Genomic DNA, 25,299 nt, shown 5'->3' with positions numbered 1-25,299 from the left:
TCCATCTCGCTACTCACCGAGCAGCTCTTGTCTCTGCCCTTGGGATCTCGGAGCAAATGATTATTAAAGGGAATGTACCTATTATTATAGAGAACATGGGTTGTGTTACGACACTAGGCGGACTTGCCAAAATGGTGAACTATCTCTTTAACCACCGCGGGAGAAATTGCCGATTATGAGAGCTCAAAACTCCTCATTACAAAATGAAACATTACAAAATCTCTTGGAAACGTTCCCACTGTGTCTTTTTCATCCCCCCCGCCCCCCTTCGTTCCCACTGTGTCTCTCCCCCCTCCAACCCCCTTCGTTCCCACTGTTTCGCTCCTTACAGCGGAGGAGGAAGGGTTTGTCTTTTTTTTTCTTTTTTTTCTTTTTTTGTTGCGTCACAACTCATCCGCTGTCAATTGGCTGAAGCCGAGCTCCAAAGGCGGGACGGAAGGTAAGACACCTGACGTCACGGGTGGATGTGGGCATGCGTGGTGGGGGAACGTCAACCCCGTGGCTTTATGAAAGGCGAAATCCCTCCAGGGGGAGAGCGTGTGGTCGTCGCACTTAAATAAGCTGCTGCCGCAATTAAATGAGGTTGACTCGAGAGAGCCGCGCTTGGAGAGAGCTACGCCGCCCGCCTGTTCCCACCGAGGCTCGTTTCGCTTCGGCTACCCTCCACTTTTCACCGTAGACTGTCCTTAACCCTCCCGTCTCAAACCGCACCAGCTTCTGTGTGTGTGTACCGTTCCAAACAACACACACACACACACACACACGCACCACGGGGACGGCACCAGCAGCGGCGGCAACAGCGAGGGACGCAGCAGCGTTAGCCGAGAAGGGAAGCGGGACCCGCCGTCTTTGTCTTTCATCACGCAGGTGAGCACCAGACCTGCCATTTTTCTCTCCCTCCCACCGTCCTCATTTGTCACAGACCTAGCTAGCACTGGCTGTGCTCCTGGAGCCAGGGACGGCTGAGACTGCTCCTACCGACAGATGCCCTCTTTACGTCACCGCAGCCTTGGCTCGTGCCGGGGGGCCGGCGGCGGACATCCGCCGACCGTTAACGTCAAAGAGCTCGCTCCGCTTCGACGGTATCGAGCTAGTGCGGCGGTAACACCTTGAGAGGGCTCCGGGCAGCCAGCACCGAATGAATCCGTTGTGTAATTCCATCCAAAATTGACACAGTTGGGCTGTGGTGTATGACAGCTTTGCTATTTCTATGACTTCCTGTATTTAAAAAAAAAAAAAAAAAAAAAAAAGGATTTAAGGGCAAGCGTTCGTGTACCGCCTCTAATCGATTTATGTTGGTAAAATAACATTCTAGATCAATTTCTCATACGGTGTCTTAACCGTGATGCTATATCTGATGTGACAGATTGAAATCAAATCTTTAGGAGGTTGCAGTCATTGTTGGCCTTACTCGTGTTAGTGGTGGGGGGAAAAAGGGGGTCATAGCAGGCAGGGAAGGTACATTACATACAGACTGTGGCCATGTGTGCTGATGCTGATGTGTGACCATGGAGCGCAAGGCAGGATGAATACATGTGACACTAGAAACATAGCTTATCTGCATGTTGTAGGAGCCACACCGTTCAAGGATTTTCAGATATGTGCAATCTGCTAGGACTCCAAAGCTTACCGCAGGTAGACCAAACAAAAAGCAACAACTAGGCCCGATGTGGTTGCATGTCATTTGAATTAACGAGACCCAGTCAGTTGGTGAGATTGTGAAGCGACCGGGCTGTTCTAAGTGGGACACGAGAGCTTATTTGGCCATAAGGATTTATTGGCTCTTGACGATGGAGTTGTCCTGGAAACATAGTTTGCCAGGTGTGTGTGTGTGTGTGTGTGTGTGTGTGTGTGTGTGTGTGTGTGTGTGTGTGTGTGTGTGTGTGTGTGTGTGTGTGTGTGACACTTTGTGTTCTTCAGCATCAGTTACAGCGAAACGGCCACCGACCACGTTGCTAAACAACCCAGCCGTATTTGTGTGGTTTAATACAACGATTGAATCTTAAAACACTAACTAGGGAGCGGTCTTGAATATTCAGTCAGGATAAATTTTTCTGGTCAAAACTTTGCCAAAAATGAAAATAACAGGCAATAAAAAAAAAAAAGTTGGCGATTTAAAGCTGCAATTACTTTTAAAAATACTTTTCTCTGTTCTTAGTAAATGATGCTTTGGCTTCCAAACCACACACATATCACTTTATTTCACACTGTTCACTTCCACTGTCCACTATGTGGAGCAAGACTAGAGTTAAAGAATCCCCCCCATTTCATTAATCAATCAATATATTAGAGACTGATTCTTTAAATTGGAATGTGACGTTGAATCAACGTGATGCTCCCCAAACTCTGGCCTCCTCTTATCAGTGGGTGATGCATTGGCAGCGACGCTTGGCATGGTGCATGTCCACAGGTCAAGGGCAAAGTTGTATTTTGGGCCTTTCAGATGTAAAACATTTAAAATCTTCTGCGTGCACTTTTTTGTAAACCATAAAGTTTTTTTTTTAGTGTGTAGTTCCTATTATTGACTATCTTATTATCTGAGGCAGACATGTACTTGGAATGCACTCCTACTGCACGTGATGTTGCATCACTGTGATGGCTTCAATCATCGCTTTCTGACAAGTTAATCGCCTGTTACTTTAAAATGCTGAAGCAGTTGCTCAACATTCCATGTTAAAGAATATGAAGTAAGTGCTTTAATGAAAGTTCTCTATGTAATAATCGATTGAAGTTAAAGATTTTAAGAAAAAATATATATTTCTTTGTTACTCTAAAAAATATTTGGCCGTTGAAGAAAAGTTTAAATGAATGTTTTTCCAAAGTCTGTTCATCTGAGTGTCAACACTGCACCTCTTGGAACGTTTTTGGCACCTGGCCAAGAACTTGAAAAGCGTTTTGAAGTTTTTACTTTCAATGTTTAGCCTCACATGTACTTTGAATGAACAAGTGATTCTGTTAAGGTGGTTTTCTAACACGCAGGATTTAAGAAGCTTCTGCCAAGTCATTGGTCAAAAAAAGCGAAGGAAAATATATTTGTATCCGCGCGTACACATAATTTGCGCTACAGCTGTGAACTACACGTACGGCTGGACCAGCACAAAATTGGGAAAAATGCCTTTGACACTTTGGTCAGTTGTTTATTGGCAGTCTTCCTACCCTGTAATTTACATTCACAAATGTGGGAAAAAATACAGGGCTGTGGATTTTGTCAAGGAGGATATTAGTCATTGTGCTTACTGAGGGGGGCCTGTAAGGACAATTGACAATCCCTAGGTGGTGCCAGCACTGTCTGTAAAATCACTTCAAGTAGTGGGCACTGACTCATCTTTCCCTGCGGGCAGTTCTGTGTGGTGTTTTTTCTGTAGGTGAAATGTTAGAATCTTATTTTATCACTCTTTTTGTTATGGTATGAAAGGTGCTTTGGAATAAAAATTGAGTTTAGTTGAGTTAAGTATAGGTCACCTACTGCTGCTGCTGCTGTTTCACTTGCTCTCCCATCGTTCACCTGCTTCTCCTGACTGTGTGAGAGCTCAGGCTGCAGACTGGGTGTCTCCTTCCTGGTCTTTCCTCTTAGACCGACGTGCTTCCCCCCCCCTCGCCAAGAACTCAAAATGCACCTGCCTGAGAATTTTAGTTTCTCAGCTGTGTCTCCAACCTTTTGCAGAATTATAGAAGTTCAGCCGCTCTATGGAAATGTTCCTGTCACTCCTCGAGCTCACAGAGTTTCAGGCCAGGCACGGACAGGAAAGGAACTGGGTCACAGAAACAGATCCTTTCTACTGTTTGCCATAGCAGCGTGTGAAGTAAGATTACACCACAGTGCCGGGTAATTCTGTGCCTTCCTACTGTGTATGTGTGTATGCACTAGGGCATTGGTTTAACATGGTCATGAGCACATTTCACAACACTGCTTTCACAACAAACAGTTTTTATTTTATTTTTTTTAACCTGAGGTTTTGGTGATTACATAAGCCAAAAAAATATTCCTGCAGCCCAGAGAGATTATAAATGTAGATTGTCTTAATGTTAGAAAGCAGTACTGCTGTGGTCTTTTACCCCGATGAATGCGAGATCCTGCCTTTTGCAGCAGCATCAGATTTGGTGTGCACATTCCAAAAGCCTTTTCTCTGCTGGGGGGTAAGTAACACATGTATTATATTATGTTTTTTTCTTGCATGAAATTGCTGATCTCGTTTCCTCTTCCCCTTAATTTCTATCAAATTAACTCAGATTTAAGTCAGTGGTGAACAGTTATGATGGCAGGTCAACACAAATTCAAAATGTCAGGTCGTGGACAATGAGGTCAAGGCTGGCACAGTGTTCTCATCAGGTCAGACTAGGGAAATGTCAAATTTATTTTTTCATTACTATTTTAATGTCTGGATAAAGTTAAGACCGATTTGCAGTAAATTAACTTTAAAGTCTGTCAAGTCTTTTGTCGCATCCATTAAATCACCACCATGCGGTGATGTAACTGTATTGGTCATGAAATCAAGACATTAGTCCTGTAGCTCTACTGTGCAGCTGCTTTTTGGTTTGGTTTGTTTGAGGGACATGCGATTTCTTTGCAACTTGGGGGAAAAAAACGATTTTCTTGTTTGTAATCTCGGTTTTCAGTGTGTTGTGGGATTTGCCAAGTTTATTAGGATATATTCCCTTCGTTTTTCAGATGTAATGCATTTCAGTGTCATCTCTTTTGAACCGCCAAGGAGGTGAATGTTGGCGGGCAGTCTCGACGGTCATTGTGCGCGTAAATGGATATGCCCCCATTGTGAGTAATAACTGGAATCTGGCTCGTTAAGGCTTAAAGGATTTCAACCCCAAGCAACAATGGTTGCCTTTTTATCTTAAATAGTACTATTGGGCATGATGAAAAATGCCCTTGGACGTGGGTGGTAGGACTGCCTGGAAGAAAAATGTGGTGTTACAGTACAGGCTCATGCTGTCTGAGAACAAAGAAGAGAAGATATTTTTGCGTGTATTTGACCTTTAACGCTCATTCTTCGGTTGCTGGGGCCATGCTGTGTGTGGGAGGATGTATTGCTTTGAGAACAACATGAAATCACAGATAAGGGATTAACATCTATAAATCTCTGCTGTAAATATGGCTGTCTCTCTTGCTTTGTGTCTCCTCCCCCCTCGCATTGTCTTCCTTGAGACCACATAGGGCGCCACCTGCTGATATCAAGATTAAGACATAAGAGGGAACAACTTACTTTTGTCCCGCCCAGAATTAACTTGTGACATATATCCTATTACTTTCCTTGACTGGTAGAGTGTTCCATCCACTAGCCTGTGTTCTAACATCTGGATCAAAATGCAGCTCTCCAGGCAACAACTGTGTCTTGGAAAGTCCTTAGTCTCCTGGAAGAGCTTTTTGCTTAGATTGGAGTATAAGTTAGCGCTTATTTTACAAAAATAGAAAATTATTTTTGCTCCACATAATAGAATTGCAAGCATTGCGTGTCGTGATCAAATTGTAATGCTTAAAGTTTTCAGAGTAACATTTTTTTTTGTTTGTTTTGAAGTGTCTTTCAATAAACATATCTTGACATGGGAGAAGGATGTTAGAATTAGTTGAATTTGATTGTAGTTTGTAGTTTATTTGACTTTTATTTTACTATCTTAAGGAAATTAACTGCCCTGCAGAATGCCACAATGCATAAAATCAATGAAAGAGGTCATTTGTGGAGATGATTGTATGTATGATGACTCCACACCTCTTCTTCACCTTGTAATTGTAGTCTGGTGTTTTTGCTCAGTCTACCATTAACCTGAGGACTCTGTATTGAAACAGTGGTTACCATTACTGACATTGAGAGAAGAAGCCTTCGTCCATGTTCTAGACTTTTCCCTGGTGGCCACAACACTGGAGTTTTTAATTAATTAGTGTAATTTCTGAAAATGTTTCCTTTGCTTATTAATGTATGACTATTAATGCAATTTGTACTTGCCTGCTCGTGTATGTGGGCAATGGGATAACATGTTAAAATCATGCATTGTCTGTGTAGTCTGGAGTACGACTGCAGTGAGGAGGATGAGCACTGCTCACTCTGAAATTCTAGAATGACCTGCTAATTTACTTGTTCACATGTAGGAATTTCCTTTTTTTTTTTTTTTTTTTAAAGGTGTACAATATTTTTTTCTTTCCATTTGCACCCTAACTTTAGTAGTTTTTCCGGCACTGGATTTTTATATATATATTAAAACCAATGAATAAATTGTGCTTGCCATTTCTTTTGCTTTTTAGTTTTTCCCTGTTTTCTTCAAACCAGCCAAGCATTTTTGTGGAATCTGGGTTTTAAAGGACTTTTGTCTAAAAAACAACAACAATATTTTTGTAAATGTTTACTCTGTCAATAATATTATGATAATTATATGGGTCCTGATATGATAATTACCCGTTGGTTGGCGGTATACGCTGGCAACACTTGTCTTCCACCACTGAAGTCAATTCAGTTTTTACGGTTTTAGTACCTTTATTAAAACTTTAACTGGTGTGTTCCTACAGTGTCAATGTGTCTTAGCAGGCCTTCTGCAGTGGCAAAGCTCACTTCCCCTCTTAATGTGCTTGAGATAAAGTTTCTTGTCTTTGTTCGTGATCTCGCGCTGACACAAAACGATCAGAGTAAACATGACCTCTAGTTCACTCCAAAGCCCTGCCACGACTCCATTCTAATCCTAACCAGTCAGTGTATCCTACATGGTTGCTTGATCCTTGAATGATTCGTATAATTAACAGCAAACTTTGTTTTCTAAAACGTTTTTCGATGACCACAAAGAAATTCAGCATTCAAGGTTTCCTTTCATAGATCAAGCAACACTTGAAGATTTAGGGGAAATTTACATTTTGAAATCTTCAGTGTCATCGTCATTAAAGGGTTGGTTCAGAATTCTGGACATATGTTTATAAAATACTTTTTCCCATTACATGGCTATGCTTCAGTTCTACCTTTTGATTCTTTATCAGCTCGTCTAATGTTGTGTGTGAGTGTGAAGGGATCCCCCAGTCAGCGCCAGCAGCCTGAAAGCACGCAGATGCAGTGAGGCGTTTGACGTTGTCGTGCAGCCACTCGTCTCTGCTGGTGTTAGCGCGTGCTTCGGTGGACTTGTAGCTGGCCAAAGGCGTCTGCATCTGTCTGTTTGTCTGTCACACCGCACATCTTACAACTGGTCGAGTTCAGTGCGAGCCTCGGGCTCGCCAGTGCTGTGATCAGCCATGCTTGCTGTTTTTTCATGTGTGTAGACAATTTGCCTTCCAAGAGGCATCTGTTCAAGAAATTCAGGAATTTTTTGATTGTTGATTTCATAGGTCACACTATAATGATTTGAATTAGCTTCCCCCTCTGTATCATATTGTCTAACTGCTTAGTATTTTCAGTTTTTCTCCTTTATGATTATTATTGCTTGTCTGCTCTTTATGTTTTTCTTTGATTGTGCCTCTGTGAATTATGGAACAAGAAGCAAAGCAGCTTTTTCTTTGACAAACATCATTTTTACTTGCACTTGTCACGTTACAAAGTTCTGCAAATCTTGCGCGTCTTGGGAGAATACTGCGATGGGGTTTTGCTGCGTAATGGTTCATGTGTTTAAATCAATAGCAACCGCTCAAGCATTTCCTCTTCCTGCTACAAAGCTCCCCCATGGGTTGAAAACTTCACCGCTGCTTGGTTAAAATTCCCCAAATCAGAAACGGCAAACCATTAACAAACTAACATTTTACTTGTGATTAAATGCTGTCTGTCAAATTAACTTATGTCTCACCTCCCTCCTTATCCTCGACCCTTCTGCTTCTCTGCCTCCTCCCACGACTCCTCCTCTCTTCTTTCCCTCTGTTTTGCCCGCTCTCTCTTTTTCACCCTATCTCTTTTCACCCTCTCTCTCTCTCTTTCTAACCCCTTTCACACAGATGCTCCCAGCCGCCCAGCTTGACAGGAGTGATGGGATGTGTCAAATAGGTATAACGCCTATCCCAACATTTTACACTGCGAGCAGGGAGGCTGGGTGGGTGGCGGGGTGGCTGCTTGCTGAGAGAAATATTTGTTTAGAAAAGAAGTGAAGTGAAGAAGTGGGACTTGGTACTCGCACGACAATAAATACTCAAACCTCTTCTTAAAGCTGAAAAATGGCCTTTTCTTTTGTGTGATATCTAGTTTAGAAATCAAGCACTTGTCATTTTTATTAATAGTTAATAGAGACCCCCCTCTCTGTGAAAAATGATGAAAAATGATGACAGTTACACGTTATAACGTGATACTGAGCCCTGTTTTTTATTTTTATTTTGTTTTTTCTAGGGTGGCAGCAATGCGCTTCCGTACTCCCCTTACATTTGTCTTACAAAATTACTGTTACTTGGACTTCATCTCACGTTGACGTGTGCACGGTGACCAATGTTCAAAAATGAATGAAATGATGAAAGACATGAGTTGATCAAAGCAGATGTTCTAGCTGCAAAGTTAGAATCTTTCGAAGGCAACATCTTCCTGTGTATGGAGGCATTCTGACAGTGCCTTACATGGCATTATGGTATGAGATTGTGTGATATATTTTTATATTGTCTATTTATCTCGATCTTCTTTTTTTTTTTTTTTAATTATTCTTTAAAAGCTACTATTGAATATACCCTCGCTGTCTGTTCAGCATCAACAGACACAGAATACAACTTGGTTTAGTAGTATTTGGTTTGAGACACATTCTCCCCCTTGGGTTCCACTGTCGATTGGTTGCTTGCTTGTCTATGTCAGAGAAAAGAATCTGTGGAATCAATTCCACTTCTAGATTAGTTGCAATCAATTGAATTTTCTTCATCCTGACTGCAACAGACGAACTCAGTGGAACGCAACATCAAATGACTAAATGTTGAATGTGTGAAGGAGGAAGCAGATGGAGGCAGTGATAGGCCGGCCATTCGCTCTCAATTCAGACAGATGATTCACATGGCTGGCCCAAGCTGACCTCGGATTAAAGGGTTTAGTTGTGCAACATCCCCTGCACACCGGTGACTTTACCATGTCACACTTTCAGATATTCTCTCAGTCAGTGAACTTTATAGTACGCTATGGAAACCTGCCTCTCTTCCTTTTTTTTTTTTTTTTTTTTAAATCATCATTCAGTTCCTGACCTTGAACACTTTTCCTCGTCAACTCTGTTTCTTTTCCTTTTTGGCTCTCTGCTCTATCTTGTTTCTAACACCTTTGTCTCATCACTTTACATCACTCTTTCTGTGATAATTAGGCAAGAGCTGGTAGTAGTTGTTGCTAATTGGTTGTTTTTTTTTAAGTATTGTTTTTTTTCTGTTTAGCAGACGAAAGTTACATGATCTTTCATCACAAGTCAAGTTTTCGTCACAAGTTCTTCACACTTTTTTTTTTCTTTTTAAGTCGTTGCATGAGCTATGACTCAATCTGCAAGGAAGTAAATCCTCCCAAATGACAACACTGACACTTTTATGCATTACATGTTTATTTAATGGAGTTGGTATTTAATTTATGTTTTGTCTGAGATATAGTTCTAAGTTGTAGTGTTTACAATTCATGTCACATTACCAGCAAAACACAAAATGCTGCGTTAAAAAAAGCCCTAAGCAGAGACGAGTCCAGTTTGTAGTCTAGAGCAAATCAGCCCTGAGAGCCTTGCAGGTTCTCTGTGTAATCACTCCCTGCCAGTTAGGTCAGTGTTTCCGTACCCTTGTATTAATTCTAAAGTTAATCAGCACTTCTTTTTTTTTTTGTATGTTTGTGTGTCTAGGTGAGCAACCCCTGGACGATGTAACCAGGCTGAAGGATTCACCTACAGTGGTCGCAACCGACATAGACAGAGGAGGGACAGGAAGAGCGCAAGAGGACCAGGAAAGTGGAGACGCAGCAATGGGCGTGGGGAAAAACAACACCTCCAAAACCTTGGACAGCAGCGGTGACGGAGGGAAGTATGAAGAGGAGAGCAAAGATGCAGCCGAGTTCTACCCCATACCGGTAATTCTTTCTTTTTCTTTCTTTCTTTCTTTCTTTCTTTTTCAAACACTGTTGGAAGCTTAAAACGGGCACAAAAACTAAATGAGTGATCTGTCCTTCTGCAGGAAACCATATAATCATTTACAAATCCCTCCTCTACAAACCCCTCGCCTGCTGCCTTAGTGATGACAGTGATGCGATTTTCATTTTAAAATGTTTATGTGAGCGAATGGTTTAAATTCAGATTGTTTACTGTTTGGCCAGAGTCCATGTTGCAGCTGTTTGGTGCATCTGGACTCCTCTGGAAATTCCTCTGGCCAAAACCAAAACACTCGACGTCGTCGCCAGAGCAAAACGCACCAACAGATTTTTGCATAACTAAGTTTTACATTGAAAGAAATGAAATAAATGACCGGAGCCTTAGTTTACAAAGGTGACTTGTAGCCACACGTGAGGGAAACTGCAGGAGCTTGTTTATTTGGATATTTCCATCCAGAGTTTGCCTCTTGTCCTGTTTGCTTTAAAAACTCGAAAAGTTACTAATTTGAACGTGTATAATCTGGTTTAAACCTCATTTGCATCACTGTGTGGCTAGTATTTCACAAAGAGAATTCCAGACGTGGCTGAATGACATAAATGTAGGTGCACAAACACGTGTTGGGTGTGTGTTGGACTCACACCAGTACGTGCTGGCTTTCTTTTTTTTTCTCTAGATTTGTTTCTGTCACTATGTTTCATCAGTGTAAACACAAAGAGTCTTCTCACTTGGCTTTCTGCCAGAACATTTGACTAAAGTGCAATTTACGCAGCATTTTCAGAAGCTGAATGTGTATGCAATGTGTGTGTGTGTGTGTGTTTGAATGAAGGTGGTGGTAAACGGCCTGGGCGGCGCTGGCGGGGACCAGGACACTGAAAACACAGAGCTGATGGCAATCTACTCTCGAGAGAATCAAAGCGCTGATAAGGTAGAGAATTGCTCTGATTCCTATCCAGGCCCAGGCTGTCGTGACAGCCACAGGGATTGTATGGAAGTCACTGTGTTACTATTATGTAAGAGTATGATTGGATTCGGTGTGAACGCAGCCTCACTCCAAAGTAAGAATTAGTTGCAGCCGGTTTCAGTTTCTTTCCACCCTCACCTTTCCTCTACACATAACACATAACATATAACACCATAGAACGTTGCTTAGTATAGCAAATGATTCAGATATAATAATATAATAAATGCATAATAACAATTACTATTGGAATTATTTCTAGTATTATTACACAAACGACGTATTGACTGCCCAGAAAGCCAACTTGAGATGTTTTTGTTCGTATGAGCAGTAAGAAATGGTAAAAACAACTAAAAGCCTTACAGCAAATGGTGCGAGTGGTTTCCTTGGTGCAGTTGGTTGGAATATAATTAAACCAAACAAACAAAATAATTGTTGCTGCCAAGGTGTATGATTCAGAGTTGGAGTTAAATCTGAGAAGATGGTCAACATTCTCAGCGTCCACTAAAAGCTTGTTTTGGTACAAATTACAAGTCATCAGGGAACACATTAAAACGTCAGACGCCCTACACAAAGGCCAATTTGAATTTGGTCTTTTTCTGAAATTAATTTGGATTTTATGCCAAATGTGCATTAAAAAAAACCCAATAAACAAAGATGTATTCCCGCTGAAAAGACCATCGTTGCACTCCGTGTTTCCAGAGCTCTGTGTCCGAGACACTGGACAGCACGGACAGCACAGACGCACGGAGGCGGGATATGATCTACACTATCGAAGACACCCCACACTGGTACCTGTGTGTCTTCCTCGGCTTACAAGTGAGTTACCTCAGAGATTGTTATGAATCATTAGTTTGTAGTTTACACTGGGACTAAAATCTCCACAGTCATACTTCAATGCCAGCAGGGCACCGTGTGTGTGTGTTTATATCTGTGTCACACATTATTGCATAATTTATTGTCCCCCGCTTTATAGTCATCTCTCTTTTATTGTATATTATGCCACAATAAAATCTAAAAAGGTTGTCTGTAATAATCTGAACTAGTAAAACAAGACAACAATGGTATCAAATGCGGATGCTGTCGCTTAAGCATTGAAGAAAATCTGTTCCAAAATTTAGTTATAAACTTCTATGTGGACTCTCATTGACACATTTTTTTGAGGCAAGATAGTTTGTAATAAAAAAAACAACCTAATCCAAATAATAAACTTTTTGATTTACAGTATGTTAAAAAAGGGAATTAATGAATGAATGAATGGATGGTAAAAAGCAAAGACAGGGAATTAACTTAGAAGTTAAGTTATATTTTTTGTTTAACATACAAATTGTTAGAACTTTTGTAATTATGTACTAGCAAATGTTAGAGGAAAAAACAGTGTTTTACGTACAAGTGGGTGTGTTTTTCTTTTTTTTATAATCTGGCGCTCAACTGTTTGACTTGTTTAAACACTTTTTATTAGAAGGGTAAAGAGCTCATAAAGTGGTCAATTGACCCATTGTGAGTCTACTTTGTGACCTCATCTCAGAATCTGTTTTTCAGTTTGCACTGAGTGTTACAACATGAACTCCTGAAGCACTTTCGAAGAAGAAGAAGAAGAAACGATAGTATTTCGCATGTGTGCCTTGACCAATGTGTCTCGTCCTGGCAGCACTACCTGACATGTTTCAGTGGAACCATCGCCGTGCCCTTCCTCCTCGCCGAGGCCATGTGCGTTGGTTTCGACCAGTGGGCCACCAGTCAGCTGATAGGGACTATTTTCTTCTGCGTGGGGATCACCACCCTTCTACAGACCACACTGGGCTGCAGGTGCTCTCACTCGCTCTCTCTCTCACACACACACACACACACACACTGACAGAAATATTTGTTTTGATCACATGCCGCTGTCTCTTTCGCTTCCTAGCGATGTCACTTTTCCTTCCTCTTTCTCCGCCTTGTGCAACCTCTTATGTCTAAGTAGCACTTCAAAACAAAAGGACTTGGTGGACACGCGTCTCTGTCCCTCCACCACCCGCATTCTTCCCCTTCATGTCAGTCTGGAGTGTTTCAAGTGTGCGCGCGTGCACTCCACAAGGCTTCCGATATGCCCTCCACACGTCTTCCTCCATGGATTAGTGTAGCAGGCTCTCAAATAATTGTGTTCTCTGTGTCACCTTGTCAACGTTGGGTGTACACACATATAATAAAAAGACTCTCGTTTGACCCAGTTTCTTTATCTGTAAAGCACAAGTCACAGCCAGCCTGTGACTGAGCGTTTATCAGTCAGTTTAATACCATCTGTGTCCAGTGATCACACTGTCAATCACTTCATTCGGTCACTTTGATTTTCGTTTTAATCAAACGTGTTGTGTCATTTTTCTTACTTTTTTTTTAAACTGAAATAACAGGTTAGAACTTTTGGAATCATAATCAAAAACTTTGATTATCGTCACGATGCCTTTATGGGTGCTTTGGCCTTGTTCTCACAAATGCCTTTTTTGCACTTAGACACTTTGCACTTGATCCCCCTGACTTTAACTAACTGATGGTCCTGCGCCACACATACTTCTCAGACTGTAATTATACATTTTAAGTTTTGGGAGGTCTGTTGCAGCCTGTTGTTGTAGCAGGAAGTGTGTTTGGGAACCCAACAACTCCAACAGCAACATAGATATCTAGACGAGAAGCAGTTATTCTGCTTTTTTTATTTTTAATTATTAAGGGCTCGGCAGTGATGACATTAATTGATTAGTTCTGCTGCCACTTTTGCTCTTTTATCGACACGGGTAATTTATTCTGACGCGCCTGATTCGACCTTTTGATATCTCTCCCTTTGTTTGCGCTTATTACAGTCGAAGGCCAGGCATATTGTAGAGACGTCAGAAGATTGTTGCTCCTAAAAATATATGTCCTTTCAGAAAATGTCTTCCTTTTTTTTTTCCTGGCTTATCGTATGTTAGCTAGCGGTAGTGATGTTTACAATATGATAAAGTGAAGTACTAGTCTTAGCTTGTCTTGTCTCAGTCCCTCCTGCGTTTAATACATTTTTCAAATGCAAGACACAAGGAATCTGACTTTATTGAATAAACTTCACAATGACAATGACATTTTATTTGGCTGATATTTTATTTTATTAATTCCTTTATTTTCTGTCTAGGTTGCCTCTCTTTCAGGCCAGTGCTTTTGCCTTCCTTGCCCCGGCCAGAGCCATCCTCTCTCTGGACAAGTGGAAGTGTAACAACACAGGTGACTTGACTCATTAGTAAATGTGCTTTCGTGAGAAGTGAATTCATTTATCCTCCTTATGTTTACACTCAGTGCTGTAGGGAGTTCTATATCCAAATACTCAACGAGTTTCTCTGTCTCTCTCTCCCCCCCTCTCTCTCTCTCTCTCTGTCTCTCCCTCACCCTCTCTCTCTCCCTCCTTTATTTGTCTTTCTCCACGAACAGAAGTACCCGTGTTTAACAGCACCGAGCTCTTCCACACCGAGCACATCTGGCACCCCAGGATACGAGAGGTGAGGCGAACTGTAGAGTGCTCATAAGTTTGCCTTATTATATTTAATGAAGCAAACTCGATTGACTTATGGACCACTGAAAGCCATTTCTTTGTTTCTTTCCCATGAAGCTCAAAATACATGAGTGACTGTGCTCGACTGATAACTTGCATACTGGCCCCCACTGTCTGCTTGTATCCACCCCTCCCCAACGCCACTGCACTTACGTGACACGCTAATGTGCATTAACCTTTTCCAGTTTGCGTAAGCCGCTTGAGTGATTGTTAGGTTGTGTGACGCGTGAATAAGACCAAATTCAATCCGGCCAAATCAAATGGTTCAGTGAGGGATCGAAGGGGTAGAGGGAAGCAAGGGCCCGTAGGTGATAAAAGCTGACAGAGGGGAACGCGAAGGCAGATAAAGACGACACAAACGTGATTATCGCGGCTACATCGAATGTCAGCCGGAACCCTGGTCGGTCGTTTTTATGACTCTTCATCTCTGACTGGGATGCAGAAAGAAAATGTTGGATGTCCAATTTCTTTGAGGAGGTTATCTCAATCTGAATGTCAACAGGGCAATTTAACGCAGGGACCAGGATACAGGATGGTATAAACTAGGCCAGTTTATCGTCATAGATTTTACTGATAGCCAGGCTTCTTTAATGAGATCTAATATCTACAAAACAAAGTTTATTTTTACAAAATAAAGTAGCAGAAACCCGTTTAACTTCAGCTGAATCTCTGGCCTTTTTACTTAATGCTGGAGTTTGATTTAATAGAATATGTTGTATTAATTGAAATATTTTTTTGTTTTTGCGTCGGTCAACTTGACCTTCTTCTTATATTCTGCTTGTGTGCTTCACTGGTTATGGCTGTTTATATAGAGTCAGCATAATTGAACTGCTGCAGTTAGCTGTTCTGAGCGCTCTCTGACTCTGGAACTCACTGCCAGCTGACATCAGAAACACCAACTTTCCTCCCCTCTTCTCTTCCAATCAAAACTCAAGACTCGTATTCACATTTGCATACCCCACCTACCTGTTTGTTACTTCTCTTCTGGTTTTTTTTCTATAATCTCTTCATTAAAAGTTGTCTTTGCGCAGTGACATTAGCTATTTTGAAGGTTGGCTAAAATGCTCTTTTTTTTCTCGTCATTCCCTGCCAGATCCAAGGGGCGATCATTGTGTCATCCCTGGTCGAAGTGTGTATTGGAGCACTTGGTCTGCCTGGCATTTTACTGAAGTACATTGGACCTCTGACCATCACCCCCACTGTGGCCCTTATTGGCCTGTCTGGTTTCCAGGCTGCAGGAGAAAGGGCTGGGAAGCACTGGGGTATAGCTATGCTGTGAGTACGATCTTGCAACAAGAAAAGCACATTATTCTCTAAGGTGGCCTGAACTTTGGTCCATTGACCCATCATGTGCTACATACACTATTGTATACAATCATAAAATAGTCAGCCACAGCAACATTTGGTGTTGTAAATTCATCATAAAACTGAGTCAAAGAGTACATCATGTAGATATGGTGCCTGACACAACAGGACTCATTGTGCAGTGTTAAGTTGTTTGGCTTTCCTTGCTGTTTTTGTCCTAACTGCTGAAATGGACCGTAGCATTGTTGAGTCAAGTTTAGTTTCAGTTGGTAGCACATTGAAAACTGGATTCAGCGTGAACGCAGGAATTTGCGGTGCGACAAAAGTCTATTGACGTGTCATTTTAGAAAATAAAAACAAATACACCCATTTACTGATTCACATAAAGAGCAAGTCATGATGCAGAACATTATGCTCTCTGACCAGTTACCTCAGTGTCTCTGACCATTGACTGGACCAAGGACAGAGCCAGTGATTCCGATAGCATTGCTTTCAGTCTTACACAAAAGGCTGCGACATTTTAGACCCGGAGGAGCGACTCATAGGGGGGAAAACCGCCTTTAAGCCGTCATGTCCACGTGACGTGGCATCATCTCTCGCTGTGTCATGGTTGTTTACACTTCAGCTAGACGGGCCTCGCTCCGCAGGGACGGAGGAGATTTGCCCGTAATTGCCCCTGATTTGCTTACTCTGTGGCAGTTAAGCTAATTGATTGGCTCCGTCCTGGCAGATGTAGACAGATATAATATAATCTATATAAGATATATAAGATATAAATAATGCTATTGCAGTACTCTATTCTCACTATTGTAGTGTTAAAAGAAAAAAAAATCATCATATGGTATGACTAAAACCATGCTGACTAAAAACAAAAACAAACCTTCCCTCACTTGCAGGACGATCTTCTTGGTGCTGCTCTTCTCTCAGTATGCCAGAAATGTCCACTTCCCTCTGCCAGTCTACAAAGCCAAGAAAGGCTGGACCTCCTACAGGCTGCAGGTCTTTAAAATGTTCCCTGTAAGTATGACTATGACTCACAACTGCTGAGGGCACGCTCCCATCACAAGCCTGCTGGTCAGCTGCATGTCAAATGAATTGTTCCAGGGCTTGCATTTCTAAGATTGGTAACAGCTGATCTTTCTGCCCCCTCTGCTGGTGGTAATTATTATAACACATTACAACACCGAATCCTGCCAATACGCTACCTTTTCTTTTACGAGTGTACTAGTGTATCTGAAAAAAAATTGAATATCTTTTAAAAATATTTTTTTCCCATTTGACTTTTACTTATGTAGTGAAACTGCCAACTATTATATAGAAGAAGAAGAAGATGAAGACCATTATTGATCCCACAATGGGGAAATTTGCATAATTACAGCGACAAGAAAAAAGAAAATTAGCTACAGTGCAAAAGGTCAAGATTTATATTAACTTACAAAATGAAAATATTTGTAAGTATGTACAGAAAAAAGCGAGATAAAAAAGCAAGATATTTACATATTAAACGTTTGAATATACATGTGCTACATGCTCTGCTAAATAGTACATACACCATACATATTAGATATTTCAAGCCTTATCTGTTTTGATTATCATGATGTTGGTATCATTATGGTTATCGTGAAAGTCAAATATCTAGTCCCTCAGACTTGATATACTGGCGACTTATCCAGGGTGTAATCTGTCGAGGGTGCAGCCTTCAGCTTATCTGTGATGTTGTTTCTATTGTCTCTCATCTACCTCTCAAGGGATTCAATTACAAGTGGAAAGCATTACGTTTGTATGTTTTTCACGCCGGACAATTAACGTGCGTCTCCAGTGACCCTTGTGATCTGATCTCTTCCTTGCTCTGTATCCAATTAAACACAGACCTTTTCCATCTGTAGAGATCAAATTCCTTGTCATTGATTACCTGCTGGAGACGGCAGTACGCTGAGTGGCTCCTCGTTGATTGGAAAAATGACGACATGACACATTTGGCATTTTCTTCTAAACTCTCATATGGCTGTGGCTGTGGGCAGAGCCACAACTGGAGCTGAGAAAAAAGAAGGGCAAAAGGGAAAGACGGCTTTCATTTCTGAAAAAGACAACTTTCATTTCTGCTTTGACAGACACATGACCCAACATGTGCAGTGCACTGTCAGTCATTTGGTTTTGGCGTCTTTCCTTTTTTTTTTTTTTTCAAACTGAATAATGAAATATGGAGGGGGGGGGGATAAAAATGTTCCATGAAATGAATCCAGTAAAGATGAAAGTTTTTCCATTTTAATTTCATAAAAATGTGAGGGCCGTCTCTGTTTGAAATGATCTGTCTTGTCTTGTTTTGCGCCCAGATCATCATGGCCATCCTGGTGTCCTGGCTGTTGTGCTTCATTTTTACTGTGACCGACGTTTTCCCACCGGAGGTCGACAAATACGGCTTCTACGCCCGCACAGACGCGCGTCAGGGGATCCTGGCGGCAGCACCGTGGTTCAAAATCCCATATCCCTGTGAGTGTGCTTACCTGGAGGAAGGGCTGTTTCAAGGGGCGAGCAGTTGATTACGGAAGTGCATTGCTGCCGCCTAGGGAGAAAACAAAGGGCTGGGCAGCTCTGCTGTTGCTGGTATAAATCACACCTTAAAGAAATGAAAATACTCAGCTTCAGCTTTCTGCTAATCCTCGTGGTTCTGTGCACATTCTGCGTGTTTGGAATTAGGCAAAAACCACCGGGGCCATTTGTGACATCACAAAGGGCCTCTCTAAGACAGATGACCCTCAGTAATCGATGAGTGGCGGTGGTAACAGACGGTTTATTTCCTGTGTTGCTGTGCTTGTCCCTCTGCAGTCCAGTGGGGCATTCCTACTGTGACGGCTGCGGGCGTGATTGGCATGATGAGCGCAGTGGTGGCCAGCATCATAGAATCCATCGGCGACTACTACGCCTGCGCACGCCTGTCTTGTGCTCCGCCACCCCCCATCCACGCCATCAATAGGTAATGTTGTTGTACTTCATTTTTATCATCGGTATTATTTTTAAGCTCTCTTTCCCATGTCCTTGTCAGCTAGGATTGCCTATACGATGCTTCAGCTCCAAAATTGTTCCACTTTAACCCTGCAGGGGGATATTTGTGGAAGGCATTTCCTGCGTGCTGGATGGTCTTTTCGGGACAGGAAATGGCTCCACCTCCTCCAGTCCCAATATTGGTGTACTGGGACTCACAAAGGTAACACACACCTGAGCATCTCTGTCTTGCCTTATTTTTGCTCCTTCAGCATCTAATAATAAGATCCTAATTACTAAGATCCTTCTTCTTGCGATTGGTTGTTACAGGTTGCCAGCAGACGTGTGATTCAGTACGGAGCCGCCATGATGTTGCTGCTGGGCCTCGTGGGTAAATTCAGCGCCCTGTTTGCGTCTCTGCCCGACCCCGTCCTGGGAGCCCTGTTCTGCACGCTCTTTGGAATGATCACGGCCGTTGGACTGTCCAACCTGCAGTTTGTCGACCTCAACTCCTCCAGGAACCTCTTTGTTCTGGGCTTTTCCATCTTCTTTGGCCTGATGCTGCCAAGCTACCTCAAACAGAACCCTCTCGTCACTGGTGAGTGAAGAGGAGCCGAGCAAAGAATGTATAATTATGGTTTTTAACCTCGGTGTCGTAAATGATATTTTTTCCCTCACTGACCACTCAGCAGCGTTACCATGCATGACTAATGGCCCTTGAGCACCTTTTTAAAGCTGTTGAGTAGTAAAATGTGGGGCAGATTATTTTTGTCCAAACAACTATAGACATTAATATGTAGACGCCCCATCGACCTGCTTAGAGGCCTAAGCCCCTGTCCCTCTCTCTCTCAATATTTTTTCAGGAATAGCTGAGATTGACCAAGTGTTGAATGTCCTCCTCACCACTGCCATGTTTGTTGGTGGCTCAGTCGCTTTCATTTTGGACAATACCATTCCTGGTAAGACCTGCTCTTTTTCTACCTATTATGTTGTTGTTGTTTTTTAAAGTTGTATGACAGTACTCCCAGAAATCATCATGGTGAACAGTTTTAATGATAGAAAAGTGTATACTCACAGTACAATAAAAATCATTTGGTTTGCCTACGCTTAGAACGGTTCTTGTATGTACTGTATATAAGAATATACATTGAGCAAGGGTTAGCTTGCTCCCAGTTAGCTGCATCTTGCACTGCCATATTTCTAAGGAAGCCTGTGGGGACAATTCAGCCCACCTGATGTTGCGTTGCGTATTTAGGGTGAACACTCGCATCTTCAAATAAACCAATGAAGAAGAAGGTATCCAGGTTTGTGCTCGCAGGGCAATGTAACTCACTGGCAAGCTTGGGAGAGGGTGGGTTCAGAGTCAGTGAATGCTTGCGCTGTATGAATGACTATACCTCACTGAGTGAACACACTGCAATCTAAAATGTAACCAACCACTTGATGTCGCTGTTTCCTCTTAGACAATCTCCAAATATTGCGGACTTAACCTTTTAACAGGCTGAATACTGCCCATAAAAAGATCCTGGTGGTATATCAAAGTCTTCCTTGGCACTGACTTGATCACAGTACATCCTGCTGGAAGCCACTAATCGGGCCGTCTCCCCCGTTTGCCGCAGGCACCCCAGAGGAGCGAGGCATCCGCAAACTGAAGCGCGGCACCGGTCTCAGCACGGCGGAGCTGGAAGGGATGAGATCTTACGACCTGCCCTTCGGAATGGACTTCCTGCGCAGACACGCCATCTTCAAGTACCTGCCCATCAGCCCCACCTTCGCTGGCTACCGGTGGGATAAGCTGCAGGAGAGCTGCAGGGGCAGGATGGGACACGGGGACGGACTGAAGGGGGCGGTGAAGGGGGAGGCGGGGAGCGCAGCGCCGGGGGAGGATCCAGTATAGCCGATGGGAATCTTGACGCTCCATCAGTATGTGTTTTCTTTAGCTCGTGTCAGTCTGATTCTGATTTCCCACTATGCTATTTGGAGCATGCTCTTTCGCAGGCCACAGCATGCTGTTAAAAGATGTCATCAGGGAGGCTGATTGGTGTGTGTGCATTCGTACGTCGTATGCAAAAAAAAAAAAAAAAAAAAATTGGCACTCGTTCCCCTACGACAGGCAATCAGTCAAAGCCGAAGAGCGTCGCCCTTTTATTGCCCTGACTCTCTCTTTTTTTTTCCCCAAAAACGTGTTTTTACACGATGGCGATGACAAAAATCGTTGCCGTGACGCCGCCTTTGAGACAAATTATGCAAAATACGTGACAAAAATGATCCACGCAATGCGCACACGCCAACAGCCCTGGCCAGCCTGAGCGCCTGCCGTGCACGTTCCCTGGACGGAAGGATGGATGGATGGATGGATGGAAGTGGTGTGTCAGGTGCCCCTTCGCCATGCAAAAGTGATTGTGACGTTTGTTTTCTTTGCACTATGTGCCTCCTCCGATTCGATCCGGAAAAGCCCCCCCCCTCCTCCCGTGGCTCGCGTCCCTCCAGACCCCCAGAGAGAGACGTGCGGCCGCATCGCTGCTCGCTTCACACCACGCATTCTCCCATCCTCCCTGCCTTTAATTTGAACTTAGCAGGCCACTAATGCTCAGTCACGAGATCGCAGCTCTGATCAGATTCTGTACTTGCCGTGTAGACCAAAGTTCTCATCATTTCCCATCACTTAAAACGATTTAAATCATATTTCTTTAATTGTAGAACAAAAAAAAAAAAAAAAAAATCATGTTTATACTGACAATGTTTTCTAACCTCATCTAACCCTGAGTGGGACAAATGATGACAGAAGCTTTTGAAACGCATACAATGCTGCTTTAACGGCACACAGCAAGACAGACCCTGGGCCTTCCGGGAGAGACTCTCATTACCTTCTGTGCACGTACGCTGAACGAATTCACTGTTTGTTACCACGCGGCTGCAGACACTGCAGGGCAGCCGCTGCCCGGACCTTCCTGCAGCGTCTCGGTGCCGCCGCCTGTGTTTAGATGTTTGCAACAGTTTGCAGTCTGTGTCGGTTCGACAGAGGCTGCACCATAACCTAATGTGTCTACTACAGATATCTAACCCCATCTCCCGCACCACCCACTCTAAGCACCTCATATAATTATACTAAGACGAAAGAGTGTTTGTTCTGATTAGATGTGAAGTATTTATATGTAATTAGAGGATTTTGGGGGGAGACGGGACGTCGACGTACTGTCGTCTGCGTCGGCTCACCTGATGCAGACTCGTTCCTGCGACGGCAGATCATAGCAGCTGCGGTCGCCTTTGACCGTTTCTGACTTGTTTGATAGTGTTAAAGACTTTACCTGAACATTCCTCCCACCCCCCTCGCCTCCCGCCATTGTACCCCGCACAGTTTACTACTGATGTTTGTTTTCTAAACATCCTCTGTTGGTTCATGTCCACTGTAGGTCAAGCTCTAGTAGCACGCAAAGCTAACGCAAACATTTCTCATCATCAAGACTATGTTTTGCCAAGCCACAAAGTGCAAGTTGACAGTTTGACGAAACTCTGTGCCTCTGGCCTCGGCAAACATTGCAATCGATGTAAATTACGATTGGAAATTCAGCGCAGCACAATGACATAGGATTAGCGGCCCAAAGTAAACTACAAAGTACTCGGCCCAGCTGGGATTTTTACGAAACCAAACCCGTTAATAGCTCCTTATTTTTATTTCCACTTTTGCTGTTACCATAAATCAAAACTTTCCGCGGAGAAACTTTTCAAAATCATTTTGGCTTTTCACCCCCCCCCACCCCTCTCCCACCCTCGCCGCCTTTCTCTTTTGTTAAAGATATTTATTTATTTATGAGAAGAGAGTTGATGTTTAATGATTGATTTTAAAAAGAAATGTGTCTCTTGCACAAAGTTCAAAGTATATTTAGTAGTTTACTTGTTGATGTGCTGTAAAGATTGGTGCACTGATAAGTGACAGGAGCTCCTCGTGTCCCCGGTGTCGGCAGTAGGTGAGAAACTCGCCTGAGGACAGCAGCTTTTTCTGAAGATCCTCTCTCACATGAGATTATTCTTGTGGTCCTTTCATTCCATTTTTAGCATCACGTTTTTACAAGCGAGTAAAATCCTATTTTAATAGTAGAACTGGATATTTGGTTTCAGAATGGGAGCTTTTCTAACAGTACCGTTTTGCACATGAAAGAAAGAGTGCCAAAAACATCAGGGCCTGTTCACATTTTATCGACTCTCTAATCTCTAAAACCCTACAATAGAGAGTCAGAGTGCTGATATACAGTCAAATATGAACATTTGATGTGTGTCCATGTAAAAGATCAGTCACTGCACGGTTGTTTATCCGCATATTTTTGCCCTGAGTCAATTTGCAGCATGGCTAGCTAGCTGTTGCCCAAACTCTAGAATATTATGTTCAGCGAAGCATCTTTCACTGTTGTCCAGCTGTTGCCTCGTCCAATCTCTCAATGCATTTTGTAATACGACTGACCTGAACGCCTGAAGTGTTTGGCCGGGGTTAGAATCATTTTCACTAAAAGACTGCACCTTTGCAAGTGCTGTTGCAGCAAAACGTGTTACAGTTAGAAGGCTTAATATGTATTAGACTGCGTCAAATGCAGACGCATTTAAATTTAAATTGACTCTCTCTATACTGTCGGCCCTGTATCGTTGCCTAATTGCCAGGTAATGGGACAGTAAAGATATTTTTCATCTTTTAAGAGTTTTACACAATCCTGCTGGAGAACTGCTCAAGCTTAACACCAGTCAGAATCTGTAATTGTAAAGGAGAACAATCCTCCACGTTCAAGGATTCTTACCGTTTCCTCCGCCGATTGTGTGAAAATGCTCCAAACCAAAAGCATCTTTCTGCGTTCCACCATCCACATTATAACCTTATAGTCCATGTGCGCTCGCGTCTCAAAAGAGGGTTTGGGCAAACTCTTGCGTGTGCAGAAACTGAACGTAACGCCAGACCGTTTACAACCGCATACCGTCTGTGCGACGCAGCCACAGATAAGCCACTGTTTCTGGTCACGTTCGGCACGCCGGCGGAGGCCTCTGGCGTTTGCCGCCGCTGCATCGACTCGCTCGAGGGGCCGGCGAGCGCGACCTCTGTCCCGAGTCCAGTCGAACTGACGGCGAGTGGCCTCTCGTTGCTTGGCACTTATGTTTGCACATGGCATGCACAGATAGCAATCACCTGCACAACGTCCCGTTATTTTTATTTTTATTTTTTTTGTGTGTCCGTTTGTCTTTACGTGTTTCACGCAACCAGCACTTGATCGATCACATCCTCTCGCTCTCTCCCGTCACTCGTCTTTTTAAGCCTCCACCCCATTAAGTACAGGATCAAACACGGCGATGTCAGCTTGTGTTTATTTACCCAGTTTTTTCTTCTTCTTTTTTTCTTTTTGTCTTAGACATAATTTCTGTTGATGTTTCTGGATGTATAAGAGGACACCGGCTGGCCTCCTTATTAAGAGCCTTGGTCTGTTGGCAGCTGAGTGAACCTGCCTTATCTTTCAGTAGCGACGTGGATGTCTTTGTGTCAGAAGGCAGCTCTTTTATTTTTCTGGTTTAAACTTCCGCCATTTGGTGTCGGTCCTATTTTAGGATCTACTGTCAGTGGTTTCAAACACAGCTGTTACGGAAAATGATACAGTGCACGAGAATCAACCTGGATTAACACGCTCGGCTCTCCTGGATGGTCAGTCTGAATAAACCGTGGCTCTTAACAAGGTTGCCATAGGGTGTGAACACAAAGACATCTATCCCTTTCAGTTATTTTGAAGGGGGCACTACCTGAAGATACTTTTGTGAATTTAAGTGTTTTTCTTTTTCTTTTTTTGTTTCTTTTTTGGGTTTTTTTTAAATACAGTTTCATGTTTTTGCAAACCAATATTTGTAAGAAAGAAATCCTAACTTTAAATCTTATAAATCATCCTGGAATGTGTACTGTTTTGTTGTACTTTTTGATTTTTAAAAGTAAATATATTGTTAGGACCTTTTCATATTGTATTTTTTTACTCTAACATTGCTTCCTGTTGTTGTTAACACATTAACGGTATAAATGAAAGAATGAAGTGAAAAACTTTACGTAGATGTAAAAGAGAAAAAAAAGAGTATATTTAATGGAGTTACATTTCCAAACCTTCCGGAAGTCAAATTCTGTAAACTAATTGTAGCAACAAAATGTTTTATTCTTTGTTTCTAAAATTATTTAAGAAGATGTTACAGAATGAATGCAGCCTTTTGTCTTTATTGGTCACCGTCCATGATTGTGACTATGAAAATGAAACATGCAGTTAGACCCTTTGGCTGTCTAATAATAAAAACTCTCAAAAAGCACAAACTTTTGAAATAATAGCCGTCATAACAGTTCAACATTTACATTTTATGGATACTACGGCCAAATAATTCAGTTTTACATTACTCATTCATTAATGATCAATCTTTCAAACTGAGGCAGTAGCATATTAAACACAATGTTTTTACTCAATTTTCATTACAAGTATCTGACTAGGAATAATACTATACATTG

At 42.5% G+C, this 25,299-nt stretch overlaps 1 protein-coding gene across 2 annotated transcripts; it reads left to right on the top strand.

Annotated features, from left to right (window-relative positions):
- The first annotated feature begins 465 nt into the window (after nt 1-465).
- slc23a2 (solute carrier family 23 member 2) lies at nt 466-25,001 on the top strand. 2 transcript variants are annotated; one of them, XM_076033219.1, is made up of 16 exons: nt 466-867; nt 7,910-7,958; nt 9,748-9,971; nt 10,817-10,915; nt 11,651-11,767; nt 12,600-12,757; nt 14,088-14,176; nt 14,381-14,448; nt 15,595-15,776; nt 16,703-16,823; nt 18,140-18,296; nt 18,633-18,780; nt 18,906-19,011; nt 19,119-19,386; nt 19,652-19,747; nt 20,408-25,001. In XM_076033219.1, exons 2-16 carry the CDS (start codon nt 7,910-7,912, stop codon nt 20,683-20,685), a joined length of 2,160 nt encoding a protein of 719 aa, XP_075889334.1. In that variant the 5' UTR covers nt 466-867; the 3' UTR covers nt 20,686-25,001. The 2 variants fall into 2 exon arrangements, with proteins under 2 accessions (XP_075889334.1, XP_075889335.1); XM_076033220.1 differs by lacking the exon at nt 7,910-7,958 and having other exon boundaries at nt 467-867; nt 20,408-24,769.
- Nucleotides 25,002-25,299: the final 298 nt, after the last annotated feature.

This window comes from Nelusetta ayraudi, unplaced genomic scaffold (genome assembly GCF_046127955.1).
Source record: "Nelusetta ayraudi isolate G7.1 ecotype Tasmania unplaced genomic scaffold, CSIRO-AGI_Nayr_v1 ptg000041l, whole genome shotgun sequence".
Classification (NCBI taxonomy): Eukaryota; Metazoa; Chordata; class Actinopteri; order Tetraodontiformes; family Monacanthidae; genus Nelusetta; species Nelusetta ayraudi.
The sequence above is the reverse complement of the archived record's forward strand: the minus strand, read 5'-3'. Positions and strand labels throughout refer to the sequence as shown.

Excerpts from the sequence above, each read along its gene's own strand:
- slc23a2 (XM_076033219.1), top strand. The coding sequence starts at position 7,910 with ATGCTCCCAGCCGCCCAGCTTGACAGGAGTGATGGGATGTGTCAAATA. Across the intron at positions 9,972-10,816 it reads CCGAGTTCTACCCCATACCG|GTGGTGGTAAACGGCCTGGG; the intron begins GTAATTCTTTCT and ends GTTTGAATGAAG. Across the intron at positions 14,177-14,380 it reads GTGGAAGTGTAACAACACAG|AAGTACCCGTGTTTAACAGC; the intron begins GTGACTTGACTC and ends CTCCACGAACAG.